Here is a 24,070-nt window from a genome sequence, read left to right as displayed (position 1 = left end):
GCCGGCCCGGCCCAGATCTACACACCAGTGGCTCCGCTGTCTCTTGTGCCTCTACGTGGGCTGGGTTTCTGTCTGGCTGACGAGCGGAAGCTGTCCAACCTGTATTGGCACTGCCCAGGCACCTGGAGCTCCCTAGTGACGAAGCACAGAAAGGTAACAGAGCACCAGGACTCAACGACTCAGCAGCAGGCCCGGTGGCAGCAACAGCACAGACAAGTCTGCTGGCCACACAGTGGCAGCGCAAGCCTGTTGCCAGGGCAGGAGCGTGTGGGGTGGGGTGGGGGAGCCCTTCAGACACCCACAGCCTGTCTGTGTCCAGCCTGCAACACTGCGCCCTTCACTGCCTCACCTTCACTCAAAGCTCACCGGACAACTGACACCAGACACAGAACCTGCCCATCTGCCTCCTGAGGGGCTGACCCTCCCCAACCCTCTGATGCCAACAATCTCCCTGCCACCCTTCCGCTGAAAAATTCTGCTTCAGACCTCTGGATAAATAACAGCTCCATACAGCTGTTGAGCTGTAACTATAGGAGGACACCTGGTTGCGAGAGTTTTGTTAAGACCATCGTGGAATTCCCCAGAGCAAAACCACTCCATGTACCCCTCAAAATTCCCACCCTGAAAGTTCCTGTTGATGAGTTTCAGTGTGGAATCAGGAGAAACAGAAAGAAAAGACCACGTCCAGCACTTCCCTTCCACCCCCTGCCATAATGAGCAAGTCATAATGGAACTAATTATGAATAATTTAATAAACCTCCCTCCCTTGACAGAGCAAGGCGACCAGAAATATATGCCACACACACTACGGGGCCAGACACAGAAGCCCTAGAGGCTATCACTGCCCTGTGCTGGTTGAGTCCTTCTTTGAACCCTGTTTACCAGCTGCTCTAACGGCTTCAAAACTGATGCATTCGATGCCAACTGCCCTAAAATTCTTCCCAACCAGCATACCTGCAACTTAAAAACCTTTATTAAAGCACAGTCTGCCCCTGGACTCCAGCTGGAACCAAAAAGGCCACCCCAGAAGCCTCCATCTGGCTGTCGGGAGGCTGAGCTAGTTAAGAGGGTTTCACAGACCATGGGCTAAGAAGGCACAGCCACCTTGTCTAATACAATTAGAAACTGTTGCTCTTCAAGCCGGCTGCAATCCCACTTAAAAGCACCAGCAACTGTCACGTAAATACCAACTATTCCAGTCGCCCTGCCTAGACACGTTTTTGAAATAAAGCACATCTTTGCATGAGGACCGCCCAGGACCACCCTGGCACGGGTTGCTTTAAGGAGCTGCAGGGGCCTGGTGCCATCGGGGAGCCGGATCTGCGGCGTTGGGGGTGGGGGTCTGAGAACGGACGGACGCTAGAGACACAGGAAGGCAGGGCCCTGCCAGTATGTACCCGAGGAGGGGGCGCCAGAGGAGGCTCCCAGCGGCCCGCAGCTCTCAGACGTGAAACTGTCATTTCACGGATGAGGATGTGAACGCGACTCTTAACACATATCAGAAGCTAAGGCAGGCGCGTCAGCCTCCTACACAATTAGTCTTCCCTCCGCGGTTACATAAGATGATGGATTATCTGTCCACCCATCCAACCTGCCCGCGCCGACCTCCCACCTGGGGCCACGGCCACCGCTACCGCCCGGGCAGGAGTTCCGAAAGGAAAGGCCTGCTGAGAAGGAGGTGGCCAGAGGCTCGGGGAACCGCGCCTCGAGCGGACCCACGGAGCCATCGCGCCGAGCCGGGACGAGGGCGGCGGGCCCGGGCCTGGGTGCAGCCCCCACGCGGCGCGGGACGCCGCCGCCCCGCCGCCCCCGCTCACTCCGGCCCCGGCCCCAGGGCCCCCGGCCCGGGCGCGCGGCTCGTGGTCCCCCGACGCCAAGGCGGGCGCACGGAGAGGCGCGCGAGGGCCGAGTAGGACCGTCGGGGCAGGGGGCGCCCACGGGGGCCAGGGTTGGAGGCGGCGCGGGCGGCGGCGGGCTGAGGGGTTCCAGGCGGGGGAGGCCACCTGTGTGACCCGCCTGCGCCGCGCTTACCAAGTCCGCACCTCGCGGTCCCGGCGACCGCGCTGGTCAGACCCGCGAGGGCCCCAACCTCCCGGCCCCCCGCCGCCCTAGTCGGGGCCCTAGCGCGCGGGCGGCGCACCCGGAGCCGATTCAGCTGGGCGCTGGGAGCTCACCTTGTAGACATTTTCCGTGAGCCGGTGCATCTCCTCCGAGCGCGACAGCGACATGGTCCTAGGTCCCGGCTGCACCACAGACCAGAGCGGGGGCGCGGACGGCGGCGGCGGCGACGACGGCAGCAACAAGGCGGAAAGGCGCGCAGACCGGGACTACAGAGCGCGGCGCCCGGCGGCTGCCGTTTTATTGTCGCTACAACCCCCGCCCCGCCACAGGCCCCGCCTCCGGGCCCCGCCCCCGCCGCGCCCGGATCACCGCCCCCGGCCGCCCGCCCCCGCCCCGCCCAGCTGGTGCTAGGCAACCGCCAGGCCCCGCCCCCGCACCGCCCTTCCCATTGGCGGGTTTCAGAGACGGAGGAGGGGGCGGGAGCGGAGGCGGGGCCTGATGACTGGTTGCAGGCAGCGATTGGCCGGCTACAGCGTCGATCCCAGGGAGGAGGCGGAGGCACGGCGCGGGCTGGGGCCCCGGGAGCAGCCTGAAGGGGGCCCGGGCGACAGCCGGGCTGGGGGCGGGGAGGCGGAGGCGGGGTGGCGCAGGAAGCCGGAGCAGAAGGAGGGGGGAGAAGCGCGGGGGGCGCCGCGGCGAGTGCGCGTGGAGGCGGCACTTCGCGAAGTGGCTCTGCAGGGCGGCGGGTCGGGCCGGGGCTAGCGCTGCGGGGAGTTAGTGTCCGGGCGGGGAAGGGAGGGTTGCGGAGTGGAAGGATCGAGGCTCTCGGACGCCGGGCGACATTGGCCGGCTTTGGTGGCAAGAGCCGAGGGCTCGGCGCGGGAGCAGCCGGTGCGACCTCGCACCGTCTCAGGTGAGTCCGCCAGGCAGGCGGCGACCCCCCGCCAGCCCTCTGGGATGGAGGACGTGGGGGAGTAGACCCTGTAGAGAGCCGGGCCCTGGACGCCGGAGGCGGAAGACTTGGGGAGCACTCTAAGAGAGGATCCGGAGGCAGGACCGTGTGGCGGCGTGGACTCTGCGCAAGGACCCTGCAGCTAGTGGGTGGTGCTTGAGCTGGGATCCTGGAGAGGAGAGGACTCTGGGGGAGAAGGGTTTGAGGAAGAGGACCCTGGGGCAGGAAGGACCCTGGGGAGGAGGATCTGGAGAGAAGCAAATGGGGTCTGGGGAGAGGATCCTGCCAGAAGGACTGGGAGAGGGATTTGGGGGACCCGGAGGGAGGGAGAGGACCCTCATGAGGTCAGTGTGCTTGTGGAGGGAGAGCCTCTAAGGAAAGAAGAGTCTAGGGAGGTAGGAGAAGAGAGCCCTGGAGGTCCCTGTGGGATGGCAGACGCTGGGGAGGGGACTTTGCAGAGGGAGGGTTGAGTTGGAGTTGCCTCTGTGTTTAAGGAGGGTCTCCTCAGGGAGCTGACCAAGGTGGCAAACTGGGTTCCCAGGACAGTCCTCTTGGGGAAATATTTACATAAATTAGACTAACATAGAGGAATTATTTGCTTTACTTCATAAACCAGCAGATCTGAGTGTTTCCCTTTAATTAAACCTGACATTCTCCTCGGCATCCCATCCTTGGAAAATCACTCACTCATTCATTCCTTTGACAAGTACAAGCACCCAGGAGACAGATAGGCAAGACATGCCAGACCCCCGGGCAGATGGCCAGGGCCTGGCCAGGCCTGAACACACAGCACTGCTCTGCATGGGTGAGAAGAGAGGCAGCAAGTGCGGGATTCAGCCCTGTGCCCCTCCTCTGTCTTAGCCTCCTGCCTGCACCTGGCCAGTGTTTTAGGCAGATCCTGGGTATTTAGTTTCTGGGATTCTTTTGGTTGGGATAACAGAAAACCAGCCCAGACTGGCCCTAACAAATCAGGCTTGAGTCAGTGGCATCCTTCTGGCCCCTTACTCCCTTTCCCCTGGAACAGTGCATGCTCCACCCCACCCACCTTACACTGCCCTAGGACTGACCAGGTAGGCTGGGGGCTGAAGCAAACCTGGTTGGCCTGAAGGAGAGTTGAGTGCTGGGACCAGGGTGACAGATGGAGGTGGGCAAGAGAACACAGTAGAGGGAGGGTTTTTCCCCTGGACTTGCTCCCATCAGCCACGAGACAGGAGAGGGACCAACTCAGAGTCCAGCCTGCTTTCCAGGTAGGCCAGCAGCTCAGTGATTTCATTCCCTGGGCCTGGCAGCTGGAACAGAAGAGACTGCTCCTGCAGGTGCAAATGGTGGGAGACTTAGCACCAAGGAAGTGTGTGTGGCTGTCTGCAGGTACAGAGCCAACCAAGCACAGCCAGGTCCTCGTACCTGGGAATGGAAGACAAGGACACCTATCATGCCCTCCCTGGCACCTGTGCTCTACCACCAGCCTCCAGGGAGGTCTGCACCGAGAATGTGCCTCTGTCTGTGGAAGGAGGTCCTGGCCCCAGGCTGGACTTTGCCCGTGTCCCCTGAGGCTTTTCTGGCTTGTCCAGAAGCCCCTTTACATGGTGCAGGTGTCTGAGTGGGGGCCAAGTGCCAAGAGTAAGAACTCCAGTCTGAGAGTGGACAGGCTGGCCGTTGGGCTGGGTATGCAAGAGCAGCCTGTTGGCAGCTCAAGACGGTGCTAGGAGGCACTCTTGCCAGGACACCTTTCTGTTTTGGAGACATTCAAAGCCCTTTACAAATCCCCCTCGTTCCTTCTCCCTGTGACTCTGAGAATATATTTGGGCAGCTGTGAAATCTGATTACTTTCCTGAAGGTTTGGCCATGTGGCTGGAAAGTATGGCCTGGACTTGGGATCACACCCAGCCTCTCCACAGCAGGCAAGAGGAAGCAGGTGTGAAGGTGGAGAAACCTCACCTTTTGAAACCTGGAAGGAATAGCAAAAGTGACATTACCAGCTGGCCAAGGCCATCCTAACCTCCAGACCTGCTGTCTTCAGCTCAGACCAGGGGTGGGGTGTCGCGAGTCTCACAAATCCAGGTTCTGAGGTGGGGGTTGGGAGGAGGTTTCTGTAAATGAACAGCTCCAGGAGAAACACTGAGAGAGGAGGCAGGTGGTTTCCTCATGCTGCAAGTTTTCCTTCTCACTTGCGATTGTCCACCCTCACCCGGACACATGTGGGACCGGGGAGGACCGTAGCTGTGGAGGTCCCCAGCATTCCGGCTCCGGACTGGAGCACCTGGTGCTTGTGCACACAAGCTGGCACAGAGGCAAGAGTGACTTCAGATCAAGAATCTGGCTCCTCTGAGCTGCCAGTGCTGACCCCAGGTCAGCCAGCACCGGGATGGGCAGCTCGGGAGGAAAGGGCTGGAAGCGGGAGCATAAGTGTGCCCGCCTTCATCAGCTTATTTTTAGTTACGTTATGTAAGCAGCTTCATCGCAACGTCACATGGGGGGGGTCTCAGATTTAATTACAGGATGACAGCCTTTGCTTCTCAAGCAAGCTGTTCTACTGGCAAGGCAAGAGCGGGGTTTGTGAGTTTCTGCTAAACAGAAGGAGCCTTTCTGAGGTGTCCACCCCGCAGAGCTTGCGCTGTCTTCACCTCCGTCACCATCTTCCTGACCTGCCTGACCCAGCTTTGCCCGAGCCTTGCCTGAGTGAGTGCCTGCATCCAAGGTCAGGGGACATTCTGTGCCATCTGGGGAGCTTGCTCCCCCCCCACCCTCCCTGCCACTCTCCTGCTTGGCAGCTTCGCCTTCTCTCTAAGAGAAGGATCCACCCAATCAGGGCTTCTCTCCCTCTTTCACTCCTAGATTAAAGCTCTTATAATCAGTAACCAGAAAGTTCCAGAGCAGGAGACCTAGGAAGGTGCTGGAGCCCCGTCAGGCAGCTTCCTTTCTCCTCCCCCTTCCATCCTTACCCCCTGCTTCTCCCTGCCACCACAGGTGCTGCGAGCCACTGAACCTGGGCCCGGGTCACTTGGTAAAACTGCCCACAATGTGTCCAGAGTGCGGTTCTCCCACTTCCTGGATGGGGTGGTCGGCCCTGCGTTCTTCCCCATGTCATCAGCAGGAAAGCACTACAGCCAGAGTCCTGTCCCTGCAGGCAGGAGACCACTATGGCTCTGCCTAGAGTGAGCTTTGATGCTGACAAGCCCGGTGTGGGCTTGGGGAGGGCTCTGCTCCTGGGCAGGCTCTGCAGCCTCTGGGAGGCCCCTGGGAGCGGAGGATGCAGTGTGGCTGGCAGACAAGGTGGAGGCATAAAGCAGAGTGAAGAGCTCCAGGAACCGCCCCAGCACGTGGCCGGCCCTCAGTGAGTCTTAGAAATTGTTGGGATGGTTATTGATTAGACAGGACATCTCTAAAGAGGGTCCATGTGCTACCTACAAAGTCACTCTGGAGGCTGATCCCCAGGGACCGGGCTGACCCTGCCCCTTCTGCTGGCTGCATGCAGCGACTCCCTTCTTGAGAGCACAGTGTGGAGAAGCTGACCTGCCCCAGGCAGGTGACCATGCAGCACCACCAGTGGGGGCCACATGGGCAGCATGGACCCCTGATGGAATTTGCCGAGAAGCGCACCCCACCTCGGTGACCTCCTGAAAACCCATAATCCCCCTCTTGTGAGAGAGACATTGGGCGAACCTCAGCAGGGCACAGTCTATGAATCACCTAGACAACGTGCCCCCAAACTGCCAAGGTCTTAACACCAAGAAAGTCAGAGCAACTGTCTCAGCCAAGAGGAGCCCAAGGAAATGAGAGGAATCACTGTCCTGTGGGATCCTGGGACAGAAAGAGGACTTCAGGGGACACTGAAGGGCACACAGCATGGACTGTAGTTAAGGCAGCAACGCTGGCCCCTTAACAACAAATGCAACGGCAATAACACGTCAACACGGGAGACTGGTGTCGGAAATTCCTGTGTAAACTACAACCGCTCTGGAATTCAGCTTATTATGGGGGTGGGCAGTGATCCTGGCATAAGCCTCCACTTGGGCTTAATGGGGGTCTGGAGGTACTTGTGCCTTACCCTGATCTGGTCCTTGCCCTGGGTCCCCTCTGTCCACTATGGGGTCACCGATGGAGCACTTGTCTCAGTCACCAGGTGCTGCTGGTCACAGAGAGCACCTGGGACCCAGGGGCAGGTGTGTGGGCCTGGCCTGCGGCTGCACTGGCCCAGTGTGCCATGAGACCACCCAGCCGTCGCCAGTCGTGGCCCTCACCAGCCTCCCCAGGCTGCCTCAGATCCATGTGCCCTCAACCTGGCGTAGTTAAGAGGCTATCTTCTGGGCCATGTTTCCAGGCCCCAGGTGACCGTGATGTTCCCTTCTTACCAGGGTGGATAGGCTGGCCTGGGGAGGAGGTCAGCAAGGAGGGGGGGTCTGTCTCAGACCAGGCCTGCCCCACGCAGGGGGATGCCTGGGTGTCGCCTCTCAGGGCCCACTCCTGACCAAGCTGCATAGGTCCAGCCTCAGCCCATGTAGTGCTATGGCCTAGAAAGTTCCACAGTGTTTCTACTGACCTGGCCAGGAGGGCCTGAGCGTGCAGGGGCTAGGAAGGTGTGGCCTCGCTGCTGGGCTGCCCTGCCGCAGGGTGGGTGGCAGGAGGTTCCCCAGCAACGGCCCCTTATATAATCCGGCGCACCGTGGCGTGACTCCAGGTGCCCGTGGGAGGCAGCATGGGGGCGGGTGCAGGGGCGCGAGCAAGTCTCAAAGTTTCACTCGGGTGTTTCTCCCCCTCTTATTATATTCCAGCGTCATCCTGCGTCTGCCAGCTCGGTCACCCACTTGCTTATTAGAATACATCAACGACAATGCAGATTTAAATAGCTGGGGCAGGTGACAGTCCTCCCGGGTACCCCATACCTGGCCCAGGTGAGGCAGGGAGGGCCGGAGTCAGAGGTAGTAGGCAGTGGGCAATGCTGGCCACTCATCTAGAGCCAGGGAGGTGGGATCGGGCAGCCGTGAGCTGGTGTGCAGGAAGACACAGCCTGTGTTACAGGTGAGGACTCCCAGTGCCACAGGCAGGACACCCACATTCCTCACCTGGGCCCTCCCTGGGCACTGGGGGTTTGGGTGACCACCCTGCTCTCTGCTTCTCATCAGTACAGTTACTTTTCACTCAGCCCCGAGGGTGTTTTCTTATCGTTCAGCCTCTTACATGACGGGATGCCTGAGAGGGAGCTGAAAGGTGTTTTTGGATGGGCCTGGAGGGATCTGACATTAGAGGACACCTGGGAAGCGAGAGCTGAGCCTGTTCCTGCAAGTCCTCTCAGGCGGGAGGTGGCACAGCCCGACCTGCAGGGAGCACGTCTCAGGCTGCCAGGGAGAAGCCCGCGTCTCCCAGCCGCACCGCAGATGGCTTCCCCGCCCGGCTTGGCTGCTTCTAATTTCAGCTGCTAGAGGCTCTACTCTCTCTCTTTTTTATTCCGTGTTTATTTAAAGCCAGATTTTGAAATGTCGACTTCAGCCCTGAAATCTGACTTTTTCTTCTTGCCACAGGTCCTTAGACCCCACTCGGGATGCAGACGGAAGGGCAAGGTGTGAAGGCAGAGAGCCCCACTGTTCACGCTGTATGGCAGACACCGGGAGGGTCAGCCCACCTGTCCCTGTGAGACAGCCGGTCATCAGACCCCACTTGGGATACAGACAGAAGGGCAAGTGTGACATTTCACCCCCCAGGCCAACCAGATGTCTGCCCCACTGTCCATGCTGTGTGACAGACACCAGGAAGGTCAGCCATGTGTCCCCGTGAGAACACAGGCACCTGGAGGAAGCACTTCCTGCCTCAGTACCAGCTGTTGAACTTGAGAAGGTTCTTGGGCCTCTCTTAGGTGGTCCAGGCATGCCACCCAGAGGTGGGACAGAGGCCAGGTCAGGGGAGGCAGCGATACATGCTGGGAGGCAGCGTTACATGCTGGGTGCTTGCACACCCCTGCCCCTGGCTCTTCCTTCACCTTACCCGAGAGCCATGTGCTGTTTCTTCTCTATTTGGGACTGACCAGAAGGGACCTTCCACCTGGTAGTGTGGTGCTGAGGCCCTGGCCTGTCCTCTGAGTGTTTATTTGTATGGTGTCAGACCACGGGGCAGCTGGCGCCCTCTGTCCCATGACAATGTTGGGGGAGCACGCCAAGACACAGGGTCCCTTTCCTTTGAGATATAACTTCCCTTAGGCCCTGGCCAGCTCACCTGGAACATGCTCTTTCTGATAGAAGGGGCATCTTGGAGAACTGGACAGGGTGACGGGGCCAGGCAGGGAGCAAGAGAGGGGTAGGTGCCTGCAGGAAAAAGGGGCCTGTTTGCCCAACTAGAGGCTCCTGGAGCCCCTGGTCAGAGGCTGGGAAATGAGGGGATTGCAGGATCTGAGATGGAGCTGTGTCACCCCAGGCCCAAGCCATAACACAGCCAGACCTCAGGCCATAGGCCTGCCCCAGAGCAGGTGGGAGCAGCCAGGAGCAGCTGGCCCAAGGCTGGATGGACATGGCGATGCCAACCAAACCAGTCTCCAGCCGAATTAGCACCAGAGGGAATGAGGGATGGGTCTGATGAGAGCCAAGCCCTTTCTACAGAGCACTGCAGACTATGACCAGAGCCTTCCTGTCCTGGAGACACAGGGCATGTGCCATGGTGGCTTCACTGTACACTTGGCCAGAAAGCACAATTTTGAGAAAAATTATTTGATTGTTAGGCTTGAGATTATCGTTTCATCTGGCAAGTTCCTTTCTTCTTTCCCTTCTCACAAAGTTGGAAGACACAAAAGTCTTATAGAAGCTCATGGAAAACTCTAGCTGTCTCCCAGCTGTCCAGATGAAAAGAATGTTCCGGCTCGGCGCCTGTGGTTCAAGCTGCTAAGGCACCAGCCACATATACCTGAGCTGGCGGGTTTGAATCCAGCCTGGGCCTGCCAAACAACCATGATGGCTGCAACCAAAAAAAAAAAAAAAAGTAAAGAATGTTCCACTGTGGGAGGAAGAAATAATACTCTATACAGATTCTGGTGACATTTCACCCCCAGGCCAACCAGACATTGTTCCACTGCCCTCCAGAATGAGGGTTGTGCAAAGTGAGGTTTGGCGGCTTGGTCCCTGGAATCCGCTGTTCATTCTCACCCAGATTTTGAGATTTCTCTGCAGCTGCAGGAGCCAGCAAAGTCCTTTGTGCAGCCTCTGGGCATGGTGTTCAGAGGTTGGATTCAGCTGCAATTGTCCTTCATTCTCTGGCCTATAGAGGTCCCAGGGGAAAAGCTCAGTGCCCAGGACTGTTGGTGGGGGCGGTTGTGCAGTGTGGTGCGTGTCAATGCTGCTTTCAGGGAAGTCGAGTTGGTGATTTCCAAGTGGCTTTGAGCAGGGCAGGGTCCCAGAAAGGTGTTACTTGCTTTAGGAAAGTCCTGTGGCTGCAAGTGACTTGCCCTCACGCTTGGGCTTGTTTTCTGTGATGCACTTTGCTCTGCAGGGAAGTGGCCCGCAGCAGAGTGGTCCCCCACCTGACATGCCAGGGAGGGCCAGGTGACCTTCACTGCCACCTGGTGGACAGCCTGGACAATGGCGGCTGGTGTAGGTCCGTGTCACAGAGCTTCATGGAAGCCCAGGGTGGACAGGCCACAGGGAGCAGGTATGTGGCAGCAGGGATGGGCTCCAGTGGTCCCTGAAGCTGGGTGGCTGGCAGGTGGTGCACACATGGCCTGGGTGTGCAGGACAAGGCCGGACTTGGGCAAAGCAGAGTCATAGACCTTCCCAGAGTCTGTTCCTCGTCCTTGGAGAGAAGCCCTATGTGTGAAATGGTGACCACAGACACACAGAGTGGCCCTGCTGGGGGGCGAGGGGTACATGTGAGGGTGATAAGCTTAGCTGTGCAGGAAAACTTGTTCCTGTGGGGTTTTCAGAGGGTCTGTGAGATTTTTTTTTTAATTGAGGTAAAGGTCAAATAACAAAATTAATCATTGGAAATAGTGGGATGACGTGCAGTGGCCTTTCTCCCCAGTTCCTAGACATTTTCATCCCACAGAAAGGAGACTCCACGATCACTCCCCAAGGTCCCACTCCCAGCCCTAGGCAGCCACCGTCTGCCTTCTGTCCCTGTGACTGGGGCCACACATGGGTGGCTTCTGCACTGAGCGGGCAGCCCAGGTGCCTCCACACTGTGGAGAGTGTCAGAGCTCCATTCCTGTGGCCGACCTACAGCCCCAGGGTGGACGCGTGGCATCCCTATGCATTCATCTGCTGGTGGACGCTGGGCACACACCTCGGATGGGAATTGCTGGTCTACGCCTCTGTTCTCTTAGGAGCCGCCCACCGTCCCCACTGGCCGCGCCGTTCTCCACTCCCGCCAGCAGCATCCGACATTTCACCAGCGTTTATTCTTCCCTTTCTTTGTTGGTTTTTGTTTTTTTTTTGTTTGTTTGTTTTTAAGTCACAGTGGTGTGAAGTGGCATCTTTGAGGTCTGGATCTGCGCCTTCATGGTGACTAGCAGTGGAGGCTCCTTCCCATGATTCCCGTCTGCAGAGGGCTCAGGACTCTTTCCAGGGTCCTGCTGTCTCGGCTTCACCTCCACCACAGAAGTGGGTCTCCCTCGGAGGTTTTTGGATAAAACCGAGGCTCCCCCAGCTACACAGGGCACCTTCCCCCCAGGCAGACCTTCAGAGGTGGCAAGAATAGCTACACTGACATCCACGAGGGAACTGCTCTTGACTGCCTTCAAGACTGAAGGGCTCTGAGCTGTTGCCGCCAGGCTGTTGTTAGAGAGCTGTTGTCCCTCGCCTGCCCGGATGCCCTGAATGCCACCTGTACACCGTGTGGGCCCCTGACTGGCTGAGGGGCTGTGGCCAGCACACTCCCACTGAGCCATCACCCACAGGACAGGTGGGGCACTAGGAGGGAAACAGAGGCCCAGGACACACAGGGCTTTCCCAAGGCCACAAGGCCATGCCAGGGGAAGCTGGGATACTTCCCTGGTAGGAGGCAGCTGCGCTCACTATGCCTGGCAGTTGGGGGCCTGAGAGACCCCAGCATAAATGGGATTTGTTGACATGTCAGTAGGTGGTTGGGTCTCCAGGCAGGCTGGAGAGAACTTGAGAATACTGAAAAGGGCCTCCAGAGCCTGCCCGGCCCAGGCCCAGCAAGTTCCACCTGACAGCAGGCCCCACACTGGCCCCACACATGGCCACACTGACCTTCCAGTGACAACCATCACTGCCACCCCACACTGTGGCTCTCCCAGCTCCAGCCAACTCTCAGGAAAAGGCAGCCCAGGCCTTGGAGGGACATCAGGTCCTTCCCTCCTCCAGTGGCGTCCCCACTAAACCCCCACTCTACGGACATCTGCTGACGACCGTCTGTCCCCCCACCCCCTTGGGGATAAGCCTGTGAGCCTGCCCTGTGCTTGGGCTCCTAGGGACCCTGCACCCCTCCCTGACCCCGTGGCTGCACCTGGGCTGACTCAGATGGCTCCCAAGCTTACCCTTCTGTCCAGACCTCTTTGCCAAGCTCCAGATCTGTGGCTCTAACTGCTCATGACAGGCCTGACGCAGCCCCTGCTGGATCCCATCTGGGGTCGTGGTCCCACTGCGTACCCACTCGTATGAGGCTGGGGCCCTAGAGCCCTTTCTGATTCCACTTCCTTCACTTTCCTGCTCCGACTGATAACCTAGCCCAGCCCACATCTGATTCTCATCAGCTCTGAACTCCTAAATCTCTCTCACCTACCTGCGTCTGCTGCGCCACCACCTGACACTTCCATGCCAGAGCTGGGGGACAGTCCTTACTTGATCCTCCGAGTCCCTCTCATTCATCCAAACCAGGCTCCACACCCAGCAAGGCTTTCCAAGAGCAGATCTGACCTGTGGCTTAGTGCAGCCCTGTGGTGTCGCCCTTGGTAGAGTGCCATGGCGTCACAGCTCACAGCAACCTTAAACCCTTGGGTTTAAGTGATTCTCTTGCCTCAGCCTCCCAAGTAGCTGAGACTATACGCGCCCGCCTCAATGCCGAGGTATGTTTTGGTTGTAATTGTATTGTTGTTTGGCAGGTGTGGGCTGGATTAGAACCCGCCACCTCCAGTGTATGTGGCTGGCACCCTTGCCGCTGAGCCACAGGCGCCTAACCATGCTTGTAGATATTTCAAAGTTCTTATCTGCTGGGAGGCGCCTGTGGCTCAAAGGAGTAGGGCGCCGGCCCTGTATACTGGAAGTGGTGGGTTCAAACCCAGCCCCGGCCAAAAACTACCAAAAAAAAAGTTCTCATCTGCTACTTTCAACATTTAGATCACCTGTATTATCTGTTTCCACTGAGTGTTTTTCCTTGGTTTTCAGTCTTGTGGTCTCTGAATGCAGATGTCATTGAAGACGGTGGAGCAACCACATCAGGGGTCAGCAGACTGCAGCCCATGGGCCAGCTGCTTGTTCTCGTAAATAAAGTTTTATTGTGATGCAGCCACGCCCATGTGTTCACATGTCATTTGTGGTTCCTTTGCCCTAGAACAGCAAAGTTCAGTAGACAGAGGCCATTCTCACTGCCTGGCTCTTTAAGGAAAGAAAAAGTTTCACACCTCCTCCTGAGTTCCAGCACAGGGCCCAGCCTGTCCTCTGCAAGGAGGCCGACCAACCACCTTCCCCCAGTCAGGGACTGAGCTGAGTTGGGCATGAGCTGAGGTCATGCCCTCCCCCCGAAACACCACAGGGAAGGGGGGCTTCAGCTTCTAGTCCCACTCTGGGGAGGCAGAGGTTCTGTGCTACCTGGTCACTGCCCAGCTGGGCCAGTGGCTGGAGGTCAGTGAGGGGACCTGTGTGCAGCCATTGCACGTAGGCCGTGCTAAGGACCCGGTCTTTGTCCTTGGCCTAAAGGATGCCCCCACAGGGCTGCACTGAGTCAGTCTGCCTCTGGGCTGCTTCTGTTTCTAGGGGCCAGACAGGAGCCTGCAGGGAGCCCTGGAGCTCAGCCCTTTATGGGGCCTTGTCTGTCAGCACTGAGAGATGTGGACAGCTCTGCTCTGCCTCCCATAAGTCTCACATTAGCTTTCTTTTTCATTGAGACAGAGTCGCTGTTACCCTGGCGACCTCAAACTCTTGGGCTCAAATAATCCTCCTGCCTCAGCCTCCCAAAGTGCTGGGATTACAGGCACCACCACCCACTGCCCTGGCCCCACTAGCTCTTTAGCACCAAATACTCATTTTATTTTGTTTTATTGAGACAGAGCCTCAAGTTGTCATCTGGGGTAGAGTGCCATGGCATCACAGCTCACAGTAACCTCCAACTCCTGGGCTCAAGCAATTCTCCTGCCTCTGCCTCCCAAGCAACTGGGACTACAGGTGCCTGCCACAACGCCTGGCTATTTTTGGTTGCAGCCATCATTGTTGTTTGGCGGGCCTGGGCTGGATTTGAACCCGCCAGCTCAGATGTATGTGGCTGGCGCCTTAGCCGCTTGAGCCACAGGTGCCGAGCCAGAACCAAATATTCAAATCTTCTCCAAGTCTTGCGATCAAGTCTTTGTTCCTATCATGACTCCTCAGATCTCCAGCCCTTCGTTAAAGCCAATGTGAGCAGACACCGCATAGCTGCTCAAGATGCAGTTGTCTCTCCGTGGGGCTCTCCTCTGGCAGTCTTGGCCCCTTTAATCTTTGCTGCTTCTGCAGCTCTCTGACACCAGGAGAGACATGATTTTTATATATTTGTCTGGTTTTCCAGTTCTTAGTGAGAGCGACAATCTGCATAAACATCCCCCCCATCCCAGTTGGAAGCCTGTTTCCCGAGTTTACATTTTTAATTTTGGTTTGTGGTTGTTCATCACTACTAAATGGAAATACTTAATTTTGCACATTGATCTATTCTTTGACTTTGCTAAACTTTCTAATTAGTTCTAGATTTTCTGTAGATTCCTTTGAGATTTTCTATGTAGATAGATTTACTGTGTCTCAATTTGTCCACAAGTAGAGACAGTTTTATTTCCTCCTTCCCAATATATGTACCCATTATGCTCTTCTTTCCTTTCTTTTCTTTTTTTTTTCTCTCTGCTGCCCTCTGTAGAGTGCTGTTGCGTCATAGCTCACAGCAAGCTCAAACTCTTGAGCTTAAGAGCAAACTCTTTTTTTTTTTTTGCAGTTGTTGGCCAGGGCCAGGTTTGAACTTGCCACCTCCCGCATATGGGGCCAGCGCACTACTCCTTGAGCCACAGACGCCGCCCCTGAATAATTTCTTTTAGTTTTTTTTTTTTTTTTGTAGAGACAGAGTCTCACTTTATGGCCCTCGGTAGAGTGCCGTGGTGTCACACGGCTCACAGCAACCTCCAACTCCTGGGCTTACGCGATTCTCTTGCCTCAGCCTCCCGAGCAGCTGGGACTACAGACGCCCGCCACAACGCCCAGCTATTTTTTTGTTGCAGTTTGGCTGGGGCTGGGTTTGAACCCGCCACCCTCGGCATATGGGGCCGGCGCCCTACTCACTGAGCCACAGGCGCCGCCCAACTTTTTTTTTTTTTTTTAATTTTTTTTTGTAGAGACAGAGTCTCACTGTACCGCCCTCGGTAGAGTGCCGTGGCGTCACACGGCTCACAGCAACCTCTAACTTTTGGGCTTACGCGATTCTCTTGCCTCAGCCTCCCTAGTAGCTGGGACTACAGGCGCCCGCCACAACGCCAGGCTATATTTTTGTTGTTGCAGTTTGGCCGGGGCTGGGTTTGAACCCACCACCCTCGGCATATGGGGCCAGCACCCTACTCACTGAGCCACAGGCGCCACCCAGTATTTTTTTTTCTTTTAGAGACAGGGTCATGTAGGCTGGAGTGTAGTGGGACTGTTATAGCTCACTGCCGTGTCAAACTCCAGGGTTCAGGTGATCCTCAGCCTTTAGTAGCTAGGAGTACAGGACACACCACCATGCTTAGCTTTTTTTTTTGTATTTTTGTAGAGATGGGGTCTTGCTCTGATTTCAAACTCCTGGTCTTAAGTGATCCTCCCACCTCAGTCTCCCAAAGTGCTAGTATTACAGGCATAAGTCACAGCACCTGGTTTAGTATTTCTTTTAGAATGAGTCTTGACGGTGAATTCTCTTCATTTTCCTTCATCTGAGAATGTCTTTATTTTTCCTTCATTCCTGAAGCATATTGCTGCTATATATTGAGCTCTGGGTTGATAGTTTTCTTTCAACTCTTTAAAGATACTGTTCCACGAACTTGTAGCCTGCAGGATTGCTGATTAGAAATCTATAGTCATCTCAATAGATGCAGAAAAAGCATTTGATAAAATCCAGCATCCTTTTCTAATTAGAACACTGAAGAGTATAGGCATAGGTGGCACATTTCTAAAACTGATTGAAGCTATCTATGACAAACCCACAGCCAATATTTTACTGAATGGAGTAAAACTGAAAGCTTTTCCTCTTAGAACTGAACCAGACAAGGTTGTCCTCTGTCACCTTTACTATTCAACGTAGTGCTGGAAGTTCTAGCCAATACAATTAGGCAAGACAAGGAAATAAAGGGAATCCAAATGGGAGCAGAGGAGGTCAAACTCTCCCTCTTTGCTGACGACATGATCTTATACTTAGAGAACCCCAAAGACTCAACCACAAGACTCCTAGAAGTCATCAAAAAATACAGTAATGTTTCAGGATATAAAATCAATGTCCACAAGTCAGTAGCCTTTGTGTACACCAATAACAGTCAAGATGAGAAGCTAATTAAGGACACAACTCCCTTCACCATAGTTTCAAAGAAAATGAAATACCTAGGAATATACCTAACGAAGGAGGTGAAGGACCTCTATAAAGAAAACTATGAAATCCTCAGAAAGGAAATAGCAGAGGATATTAACAAATGGAAGAACATACCATGCTCATGGATGGGAAGAATCAACATTGTTAAAATGTCTAGGCCGCCATCTTGGTTCCACGTTCCCTGCACAACATGCCTGGTGAAGCCACAGAAACCGTCCCTGCTACAGAGCAGGAGTTGCCACAGCCTCAGGCTGAGACAGGGTCTGGAACAGAATCTGACAGTGATGAATCAGTACCAGAGCTAGAGGAACAAGATTCCACACAGGCAACCACACAGCAAGCGCAGCTGGCAGCAGCAGCTGAAATTGATGAAGAACCAGTCAGTAAAGCAAAACAGAGTCGGAGTGAAAAGAATGCACGGAAGGCTATGTCCAAACTGGGTCTTCGACAAGTTACAGGGGTTACTAGAGTCACTATCCGGAAATCTAAGAATATCCTCTTTGTCATCACAAAACCAGATGTCTACAAGAGCCCAGCTTCAGATACCTACATAGTTTTTGGTGAAGCCAAGATCGAAGATTTATCTCAGCAGGCACAGCTAGCAGCTGCTGAGAAATTCAAAGTTCAAGGTGAAGCTGTTTCAAACATTCAAGAAAACACACAGACTCCAACTGTACAAGAAGAGAGTGAAGAGGAAGAGGTGGATGAAACAGGTGTGGAAGTTAAGGACATAGAATTAGTCATGTCACAAGCAAATGTGTCGAGAGCAAAGGCAGTCCGAGCTCTGAAGAACAACAGTAATGATATTGTAAATGCTATTATGGAACTAACAATGTAACCATCAAAACAAGGAGGACTTTTTTGGTGTTTCAAAAGAGTAACTGCAGCTTGGTTTGAAATTTGTACTGTTTCTATCATTAATAAAGTTATGGCTTCTTGTTGGATGAAAAAAAATAATAAAAAAAAAATAAAATGTCTATACTTCCCAAAGCTATCTACCTATTCAATGCCATTCCTATCAAAGTACCTACATCGTACTTTCAAGATTTGGAAAAAATGATTCTGCGTTTTGTATGGAACCAGAAAAAACCCCGTATAGCTAAGGCAGTTCTTAGTAACAAAAATAAAGCTGGGGGCATCAGCATACCAGATTTTAGTCTGTACTACAAAGCCATAGTGCTCAAGACAGCATGGTACTGGCACAAAAACAGAGACATAGACACTTGGAATCGAATTGAAAACCAAGAAATGAAACTAACATCTTACAACCACCTAATCTTTGATAAACCAAACAAGAACTTACCTTGGGGGAAAGACTCCCTATTCAATAAATGGTGTTGGGAGAACTGGATGTCTACATGTAAAAGACTGAAACTGGACCCACACCTTTCCCCACTCACAAAAATTGATTCAAGATGGATAAAGGACTTAAATTTAAGGCATGAAACAATAAAAATCCTCAAAGAAAGCATAGGAAAAACACTGGAAGATATTGGCCTGGGGGAAGACTTCATGAAGAAGACTGCCATGGCAATTGCAACAACAAAAATAAACAAATGGGACTTCATTAAACTGAAAAGCTTCTGTACAGCTAAGGACACAATAACCAAAGCAAAGAGACAACCTACACAATGGGAAAGGATATTTGCATATTTTCAATCAGACAAAAGCTTGATAACCAGGATCTATAGAGAACTCAAATTAATCCACATGAAAAAAGCCAACAATCCCTTATATCAATGGGCAAGAGACATGAATAGAACTTTCTCTAAAGATGACAGACGAATGGCTAACAAACATATGAAAAAATGTTCATCATCTCTATATATTAGAGAAATGCAAATCAAAACAACCCTGAGGTATCATCTAACCCCAGTGAGAATGGCCCACATCACAAAATCTCAAAACTGCAGATGCTGGCGTGGATGTGGAGAGAAGGGAACACTTTTACACTGCTGGTGGGACTGCAAACTAGTACAACCTTTCTGGAAGGAAGTATGGAGAAACCTCAAAGCACTCAACCTAGACCTCCCATTCGATCCGGCAATCCCATTACTGGGCATCTACCCAGAAGGAAAAAAATCCTTTTATCATAAGGACACTTGTACTAGACTGTTTATTGCAGCTCAATTTACAATCGCCAAAATGTGGAAACAGCCTAAATGCCCACCAACCCAGGAATGGATTAACAAGCTGTGGTATATGTATACCATGGAATACTATTCAGCCATTAAAAAAAATGGAGACTTTACATCCTTCGTATTAACCTGGATGGAAGTGGAAGACATTATTCTTAGTAAAGCATCACAAGAATGGAGAAGCATGAATCCTATGTACTCAATCTTGATATGAGGACAATTAATGACAATTAAGTTTATTGGGGGGGAAGCAGAAAGAGGGATGGAGGGAGGAGGGTGGGGCCTTAGTGTGTGTCACACTTTATGGGGGCAAGACATGATTGCAAGAGGGACTTTACCTAACAATTGCAATCAGTGTAACTGGCTTATTGTACCCTCAATGAATCCCCAACAATAAAAAAAAAAAAAAAAAAAAAGAAATCTATAGTCATGGTTCGGTGCCTGTAGCTCAGTGGTTAGGGCGCCAGCCACATACACGGAGGTAGGCGGGTTCAAACCTGCCCCAGGCCTGCTAAACAACAACTACAACAAAAAAATAGCCGGGCGTTGTGGCGGGCGCCTGTAGTCCCAGCTACTCGGGAGGCTGAGGCAAGAGAATCGCTTAAGCCCAGGAGTTGGAGGTTGCTGTGAGCTGTGTGAGGCCACGGCACTCTACCGAGGGCGATAAAGTGAGACTCTGTCTCCACAAAAAAAAAAAAAAAAAATCTGTAGTCATTGTTCTATGCATGTAGTGCTTCATTTTTAGCAGCTGCTTTCAAGATTTTTCTTTGGTTTTTAGCAGTTTTATTTGTCTGTTTTATGGCATGGTTTTTTTTGGATTTATCCTGCTTGGGATATGCTGAACTCCTCAAATCTATAAATCAGTGACTTTCACTATGTTTGGGGAGTTTTCAGCCATCATTTCTTCTGCTCTGATCATCCTCCTGTCATTCTGGGATTTTAGTAACGTGTACATTAAACTTTCCGACGGTGTCCCGCAAGCTGCCGAGGCTCCAGTCCTCACCCCCAGCCCCAGTCCTTTCTCTTTTTCTCTGCTCTCCAGATGGGGTAATTTCTTTTCATCCAAGTACAAGGTTGTAGATTCTTTCCTTTGATTATTTCCTTTTGTTATTGAGCCTGCTCAGTAGTTTTTTTAGATTTCTGGTATTATACTTTTTCGGTCCTAGAATTTCCACTTCGTTCTTTTATATAGCTTCTCCTCCTCAGCCGAGTTCTTTCCATTGTTCTAAGTCTATTTTCCTTATGTAACACAGTGATAATAATTGCTTCCAAGCTTTTGCCTGATAATCCATCACCTGGACCGTATCAGAGTTGGCATCTGCTGATGGGCTTTCCCTTTGGAAACTGGCCACATTTTCATGTTTCTTTGCATGTCAAGAAACTTAGGATTGTAAAGTGGACATTTTGAGTGTTCCGTCACGTAGGCTCTGCTGCAGTCCTCTGGGGATGTTAAATTTTTTCTCTTAGCAGCCCTTCAACCTGGTTAGTTCCAACCATGTAATGCTGCTGCCAGCAGTGGCCTGAGGTTCCGGTGCAAGTTCCATTCTCAAACCCCTTTGTGCTGCTTCTCTGAGTTTGTCCCACACACGTGATACTTAGGTGTGAGCCTGGGGCTCGTGCTGGTTCCTCCGTAAAATGACTCAGTCTCTTCCTCTAGTTCTCTCCTCTTTGGGAGGTGTGCGCACACACACACGTTCGGTCCCAGGGGCCCCTTTGCACAATTCTTCTCGCCAGAGCACCGGGCTTTGTTCAGAGTTTCAGTTGCATGCTTTGCTGTGCAGTTCTGCTACCCTGGGAGAAAGCTGCAAAAGGAAAGAGAGAAGAAGCCAGGAAGCTCCTCCCACATGGGTCAGCTCCACAGTCCAGCTGCTTTGGTTCCCTTGGCAGAGTCTTTAGGTAGGTTGCTTTTTCTTTTCCTGGACATGAGTTTTTAGTTGCATTAGTGAGAGCTCTGGGCTATAGTGGGCTTACCCTACCACAAAGGTATACGCCCTTCATTGATAACTTTAAAACAGAAGTAAAATAATCTGGTGATGATGCAGTTAATTTAAAAAATCGATGTGAGTGTTTGAGTTCTCTGTGGATCATCGATCCACGAATGGATTAATAAATTGTGGTATATGTACACCATGGAATACTATGCAGCCTTAAAGAAAGATGGAGACTTCACCTCTTTCATGTTTACATGGATGGAGCTGGAACATATTCTTCTTAGTAAAGTATCTCAAGAATGGAAGAAAAAGTACCCAATGTACTCAGCCCTACTATGAAACTAATTTGGGGCTCTCACATGAAAGCTATAACCCAGCTACAACTTAACAATAGGGGGAAGTGGGAAGGGGTGGGTGGGTAGAGGGAGGGGGATCGGTGGGATCACATCTGTGGTGCATCTTACAGGGGTATTTGCGAAACTTGGTAAATGTAGAATGTAAAGGTTTTGGCACAGTAACTGAGATAACGCCGGAAAGGCTATGTTAACCACTGTGATAAAAATGTGTCAAATGGTCTATGAAGTGAGTGTATGATGCCCCATGATCATATCAATGTATACAGTTATGATTTAATAAAAAAAAAAGAAAAAAAAAACAAAAAATTGATGTGAAGCATTTCTATTTTGCTTAAAGATTCTGCCTTGTGCATCACCTCCCCGCCCCTTTGCTGGTTGTGTGTATGTGACCCAGAACCAGTGTGTGCTTTCTCCCCTCCCCTGGGCCAGCTCCCTGAGGGCTGAGCAGACCCTGCAGCCGAATACCCACAGAGAAACTAGCGAGGGCCTTGTGCTCACCAGGCCGCCAAGGGGCTGGCGGCACAGGCGAGGGACACATACCACGGCTGGTCAGAGGAACAACCCCTTGGCGGCCTGGGGACAGCTGCTCCACTTGTGTAAATGACATGCACCCCTGGTTCCTTTACAGCAGCGGTTCTCAGCCTCTGGGTTGCAACCTCTTTTTAACAATGAAAATACACTGTGGCATCAGGAAGGTTGAGAACCACTGCTTTACAGGAAACTGAGGTTCCGTGCTACTAACCAGGAATTAGTGTGTATAAATCGAGAGGGGTGTATTTTTGTATTATTTGTGAATGAACATTTCCTAAGAAATAAATGGAGTAAACAAGAATACATGAGAGGCCGGGCACAGAGGCTCAGGCCTGTGATCCCAGCACTTTGGGAGGCCAGGGAGGGAGAATCCCTTGAGCTCAGGAGTTCAAGACCAGCCTGAGCAAGAGTGAGACCTCATCTCTACTAAAAATATAAAAACTAGCTGAGCATTGTGGGGGGAGCCTATAGTCCCAGTTACTTAGGAGGCTGAGGCAGGAGGATCACTTGAGCCCAGGGGACTGAAGTTGCTGTGATCTATGATGATTCCATAGCACTCTACCCAGGGCAAGGGAGTGAGACTCTGTTTCAAAAAAAAAAAGGAATACATGGGTGGCACCTGTGGTTCAAAGGAGTAGGGCACCGGCCCCATATTCCAGAGGTGGCGGGTTCAAACCCAGCCTCAGCCAAAAACTGCAAAAAAAAAAAAAAAAAAAAAAAAGGAATACACGGGAGAATGCCACAGTACCAGGACTATATTGTACTTAAGCAAAATGCTTTTTTTTTTTGGTGGTTTCTAGCCAGGGCTGGGTTTGAACCCACCACCTCCCGCACATAGGACTGGTGCCCTACCCCACTGAGCCACAGGCACTGCCCAAGCAAAGTGCTTTTAAACATGGGTTTTAATCTATCAAGAGGTTCACCGTACAAAGACAGACGTACAGCCACTGTCCTGTGATCACTAGGAAACAACATACTCTGCACAGACAATTCTCTAGGTAGCTAAAGTATGCATTTTTAACCAGAAATGTTTATTCATTCTTTCATCCCAGTTTTGGAATTCCTATTATTTGTGCAAACCAGTACTCAGGAAGCTGGGATGCCACAGTTGACGTGTCAGACAAATATCTACACTTCTCCCACCACACTTGTCTGATTTCTTAAGTAGAACATTCTGAATATGATTTGAGCTTTTCTTGCAGACTCAGGGGCAGCACTGTAAATATAAGCTGGCCAGCAGACTGTCCTGTCCAGTGAGGAAGGTCCTTCCACTGGTGAAGCTGAAGGTCTATTGGTGCACTTAGCAGTTGGGTCCCCCCATTAACCTGCAGAGGGTCTGTAGTCAAGTTTTCAAGATCTTTCCAAGGGTAACAGGGCCAAATAAGGTTTTCTTTGAACCCCAAAACTGACCTTTACTGGGCTTCACGTGCTTTCTGTTGACAAGTCATCTGGACGGCTCTGGCTGCAACAGTGGCCATTGTTTCTGGGGGCACATCTGTCACAGACTCACTCTGTTGACCTCCAGCTCATGCTGAATCCCAGGGCAGACATCTGCCAGTCCTTCTCTCTGGGACCAGTTACTTACCGACTGCAAAGCCATCCACTGGCACGCCACCATCAAACGTGTGTTTGGTGATGGAGTCTGAGTATCATGAAGACTCTGCAGCACACACCAGAGTCAGGGCACTCAGGCTCTGTCCTGATCCGTCACGCCGGCCTCACCCCAGCCTCACCCTGCCCAGAACAGAGACAAGAGCCCAGGACAGAGGGAGAGAGCAGCCGCGTGGGCTGAACTCCCTGTGGAAGGCGGTTTGTGTGCACTTTGCTCTTTCTGCTTTTAATATTGTAGGGCTGGAAGTGGAATCAAAACATTTAAAGTGAAAATATCCACTTCTATTCAACATTGTACTGGGTGTTCATTTGATTTTTTTGAAGACAGCATCTCACCCTGTCGCCTGGGGTAGAGTACCATGACATCACAGCAACCTAAAACTCTTGGGCTCTAGCGATTCTCCTGCATCAACCTCCCGAGTATCTGGGACTATAGGCACCTGCCACAATGCCCAGCTAGTTTTTCTATTTTTGGTAGAGATGGGATCTCGCTCTTGCTCAGGCTGGTCTCAAACTCCTGAGTTCAAGTGATCCTCCTGCCTCGGCCTCTCACAGTGTGAGGATTACAGGAGTGAGTCACCCTGCTTGGTCTTGTTATAGAGGTTTTAACCAGGACATTTGGGCAAGGAAATGAAATTGAAGGCATTAAGTGTAGAAATGAAGAGGTCAAACTCCCTCTACTCAAACATGACATGGTCTCATATATACAAAGTTGTGAGGATGCCACTAAAAACTGCTAGAATAATCAAGTTCAGCAAGTTTGCAGTATCA

At 52.6% G+C, this 24,070-nt stretch overlaps 2 protein-coding genes and 1 long non-coding RNA gene across 14 annotated transcripts in view; 2 read left to right on the top strand and 1 right to left on the bottom strand.

Annotated features, from left to right (window-relative positions):
* The window catches only part of BAIAP2 (BAR/IMD domain containing adaptor protein 2), a 66,091-nt gene extending 63,736 nt beyond the window's left edge, over nucleotides 1-2,355 (bottom strand). For 4 of the 5 annotated variants that reach the window (XR_008375662.1, XM_053570493.1, XM_053570494.1 and 1 more), the window contains exon 1: nucleotides 2,175-2,329. Coding sequence is in view for 4 of the 5 variants with exons in the window: in XM_053570493.1 (XP_053426468.1) it covers nucleotides 2,175-2,228 (54 nt within the window). In the remaining variant the exon portion in view is untranslated. Of the gene's footprint in view, nucleotides 1-2,174 lie in introns of all 5 variants that reach the window. The other variant, XM_053570490.1, reaches the window with a different exon arrangement.
* A 325-nt stretch (nucleotides 2,356-2,680) lies between these two features.
* On the top strand, nucleotides 2,681-13,459 carry LOC128570896 (uncharacterized). 8 transcript variants are annotated; one of them, XR_008375657.1, is made up of 6 exons: nucleotides 2,681-2,974; nucleotides 4,382-5,692; nucleotides 5,849-7,341; nucleotides 7,786-10,642; nucleotides 11,441-13,016; nucleotides 13,336-13,459. It is a non-coding gene; the product is annotated as an uncharacterized LOC128570896 (long non-coding RNA). The 8 variants fall into 8 exon arrangements; XR_008375660.1 differs by having other exon boundaries at nucleotides 2,683-2,974; nucleotides 5,500-5,692; XR_008375656.1 differs by having other exon boundaries at nucleotides 2,683-5,362; nucleotides 5,500-5,692.
* A 3,436-nt stretch (nucleotides 13,460-16,895) lies between these two features.
* Nucleotides 16,896-17,676, top strand: LOC128570895 (nascent polypeptide-associated complex subunit alpha-like). Its single transcript, XM_053570478.1, has one exon. The coding sequence runs from the start codon at nucleotides 16,923-16,925 to the stop codon at nucleotides 17,568-17,570; it is 648 nt and encodes a 215-aa protein (XP_053426453.1). The 5' UTR covers nucleotides 16,896-16,922; the 3' UTR covers nucleotides 17,571-17,676.
* The last annotated feature ends 6,394 nt before the right edge of the window (nucleotides 17,677-24,070 follow it).

Source organism: Nycticebus coucang, chromosome 18 (genome assembly GCF_027406575.1).
Source record: "Nycticebus coucang isolate mNycCou1 chromosome 18, mNycCou1.pri, whole genome shotgun sequence".
Taxonomy (NCBI): Eukaryota; Metazoa; Chordata; class Mammalia; order Primates; family Lorisidae; genus Nycticebus; species Nycticebus coucang.
Note: the sequence above shows the minus strand (reverse complement) of the source record. Positions and strands in the feature narration are given on the sequence as shown.

What these genes read in the sequence shown, in the direction of transcription:
- LOC128570895 (XM_053570478.1), top strand. Translation starts at nt 16,923, where the DNA reads ATGCCTGGTGAAGCCACAGAAACCGTCCCTGCTACAGAGCAGGAGTTG.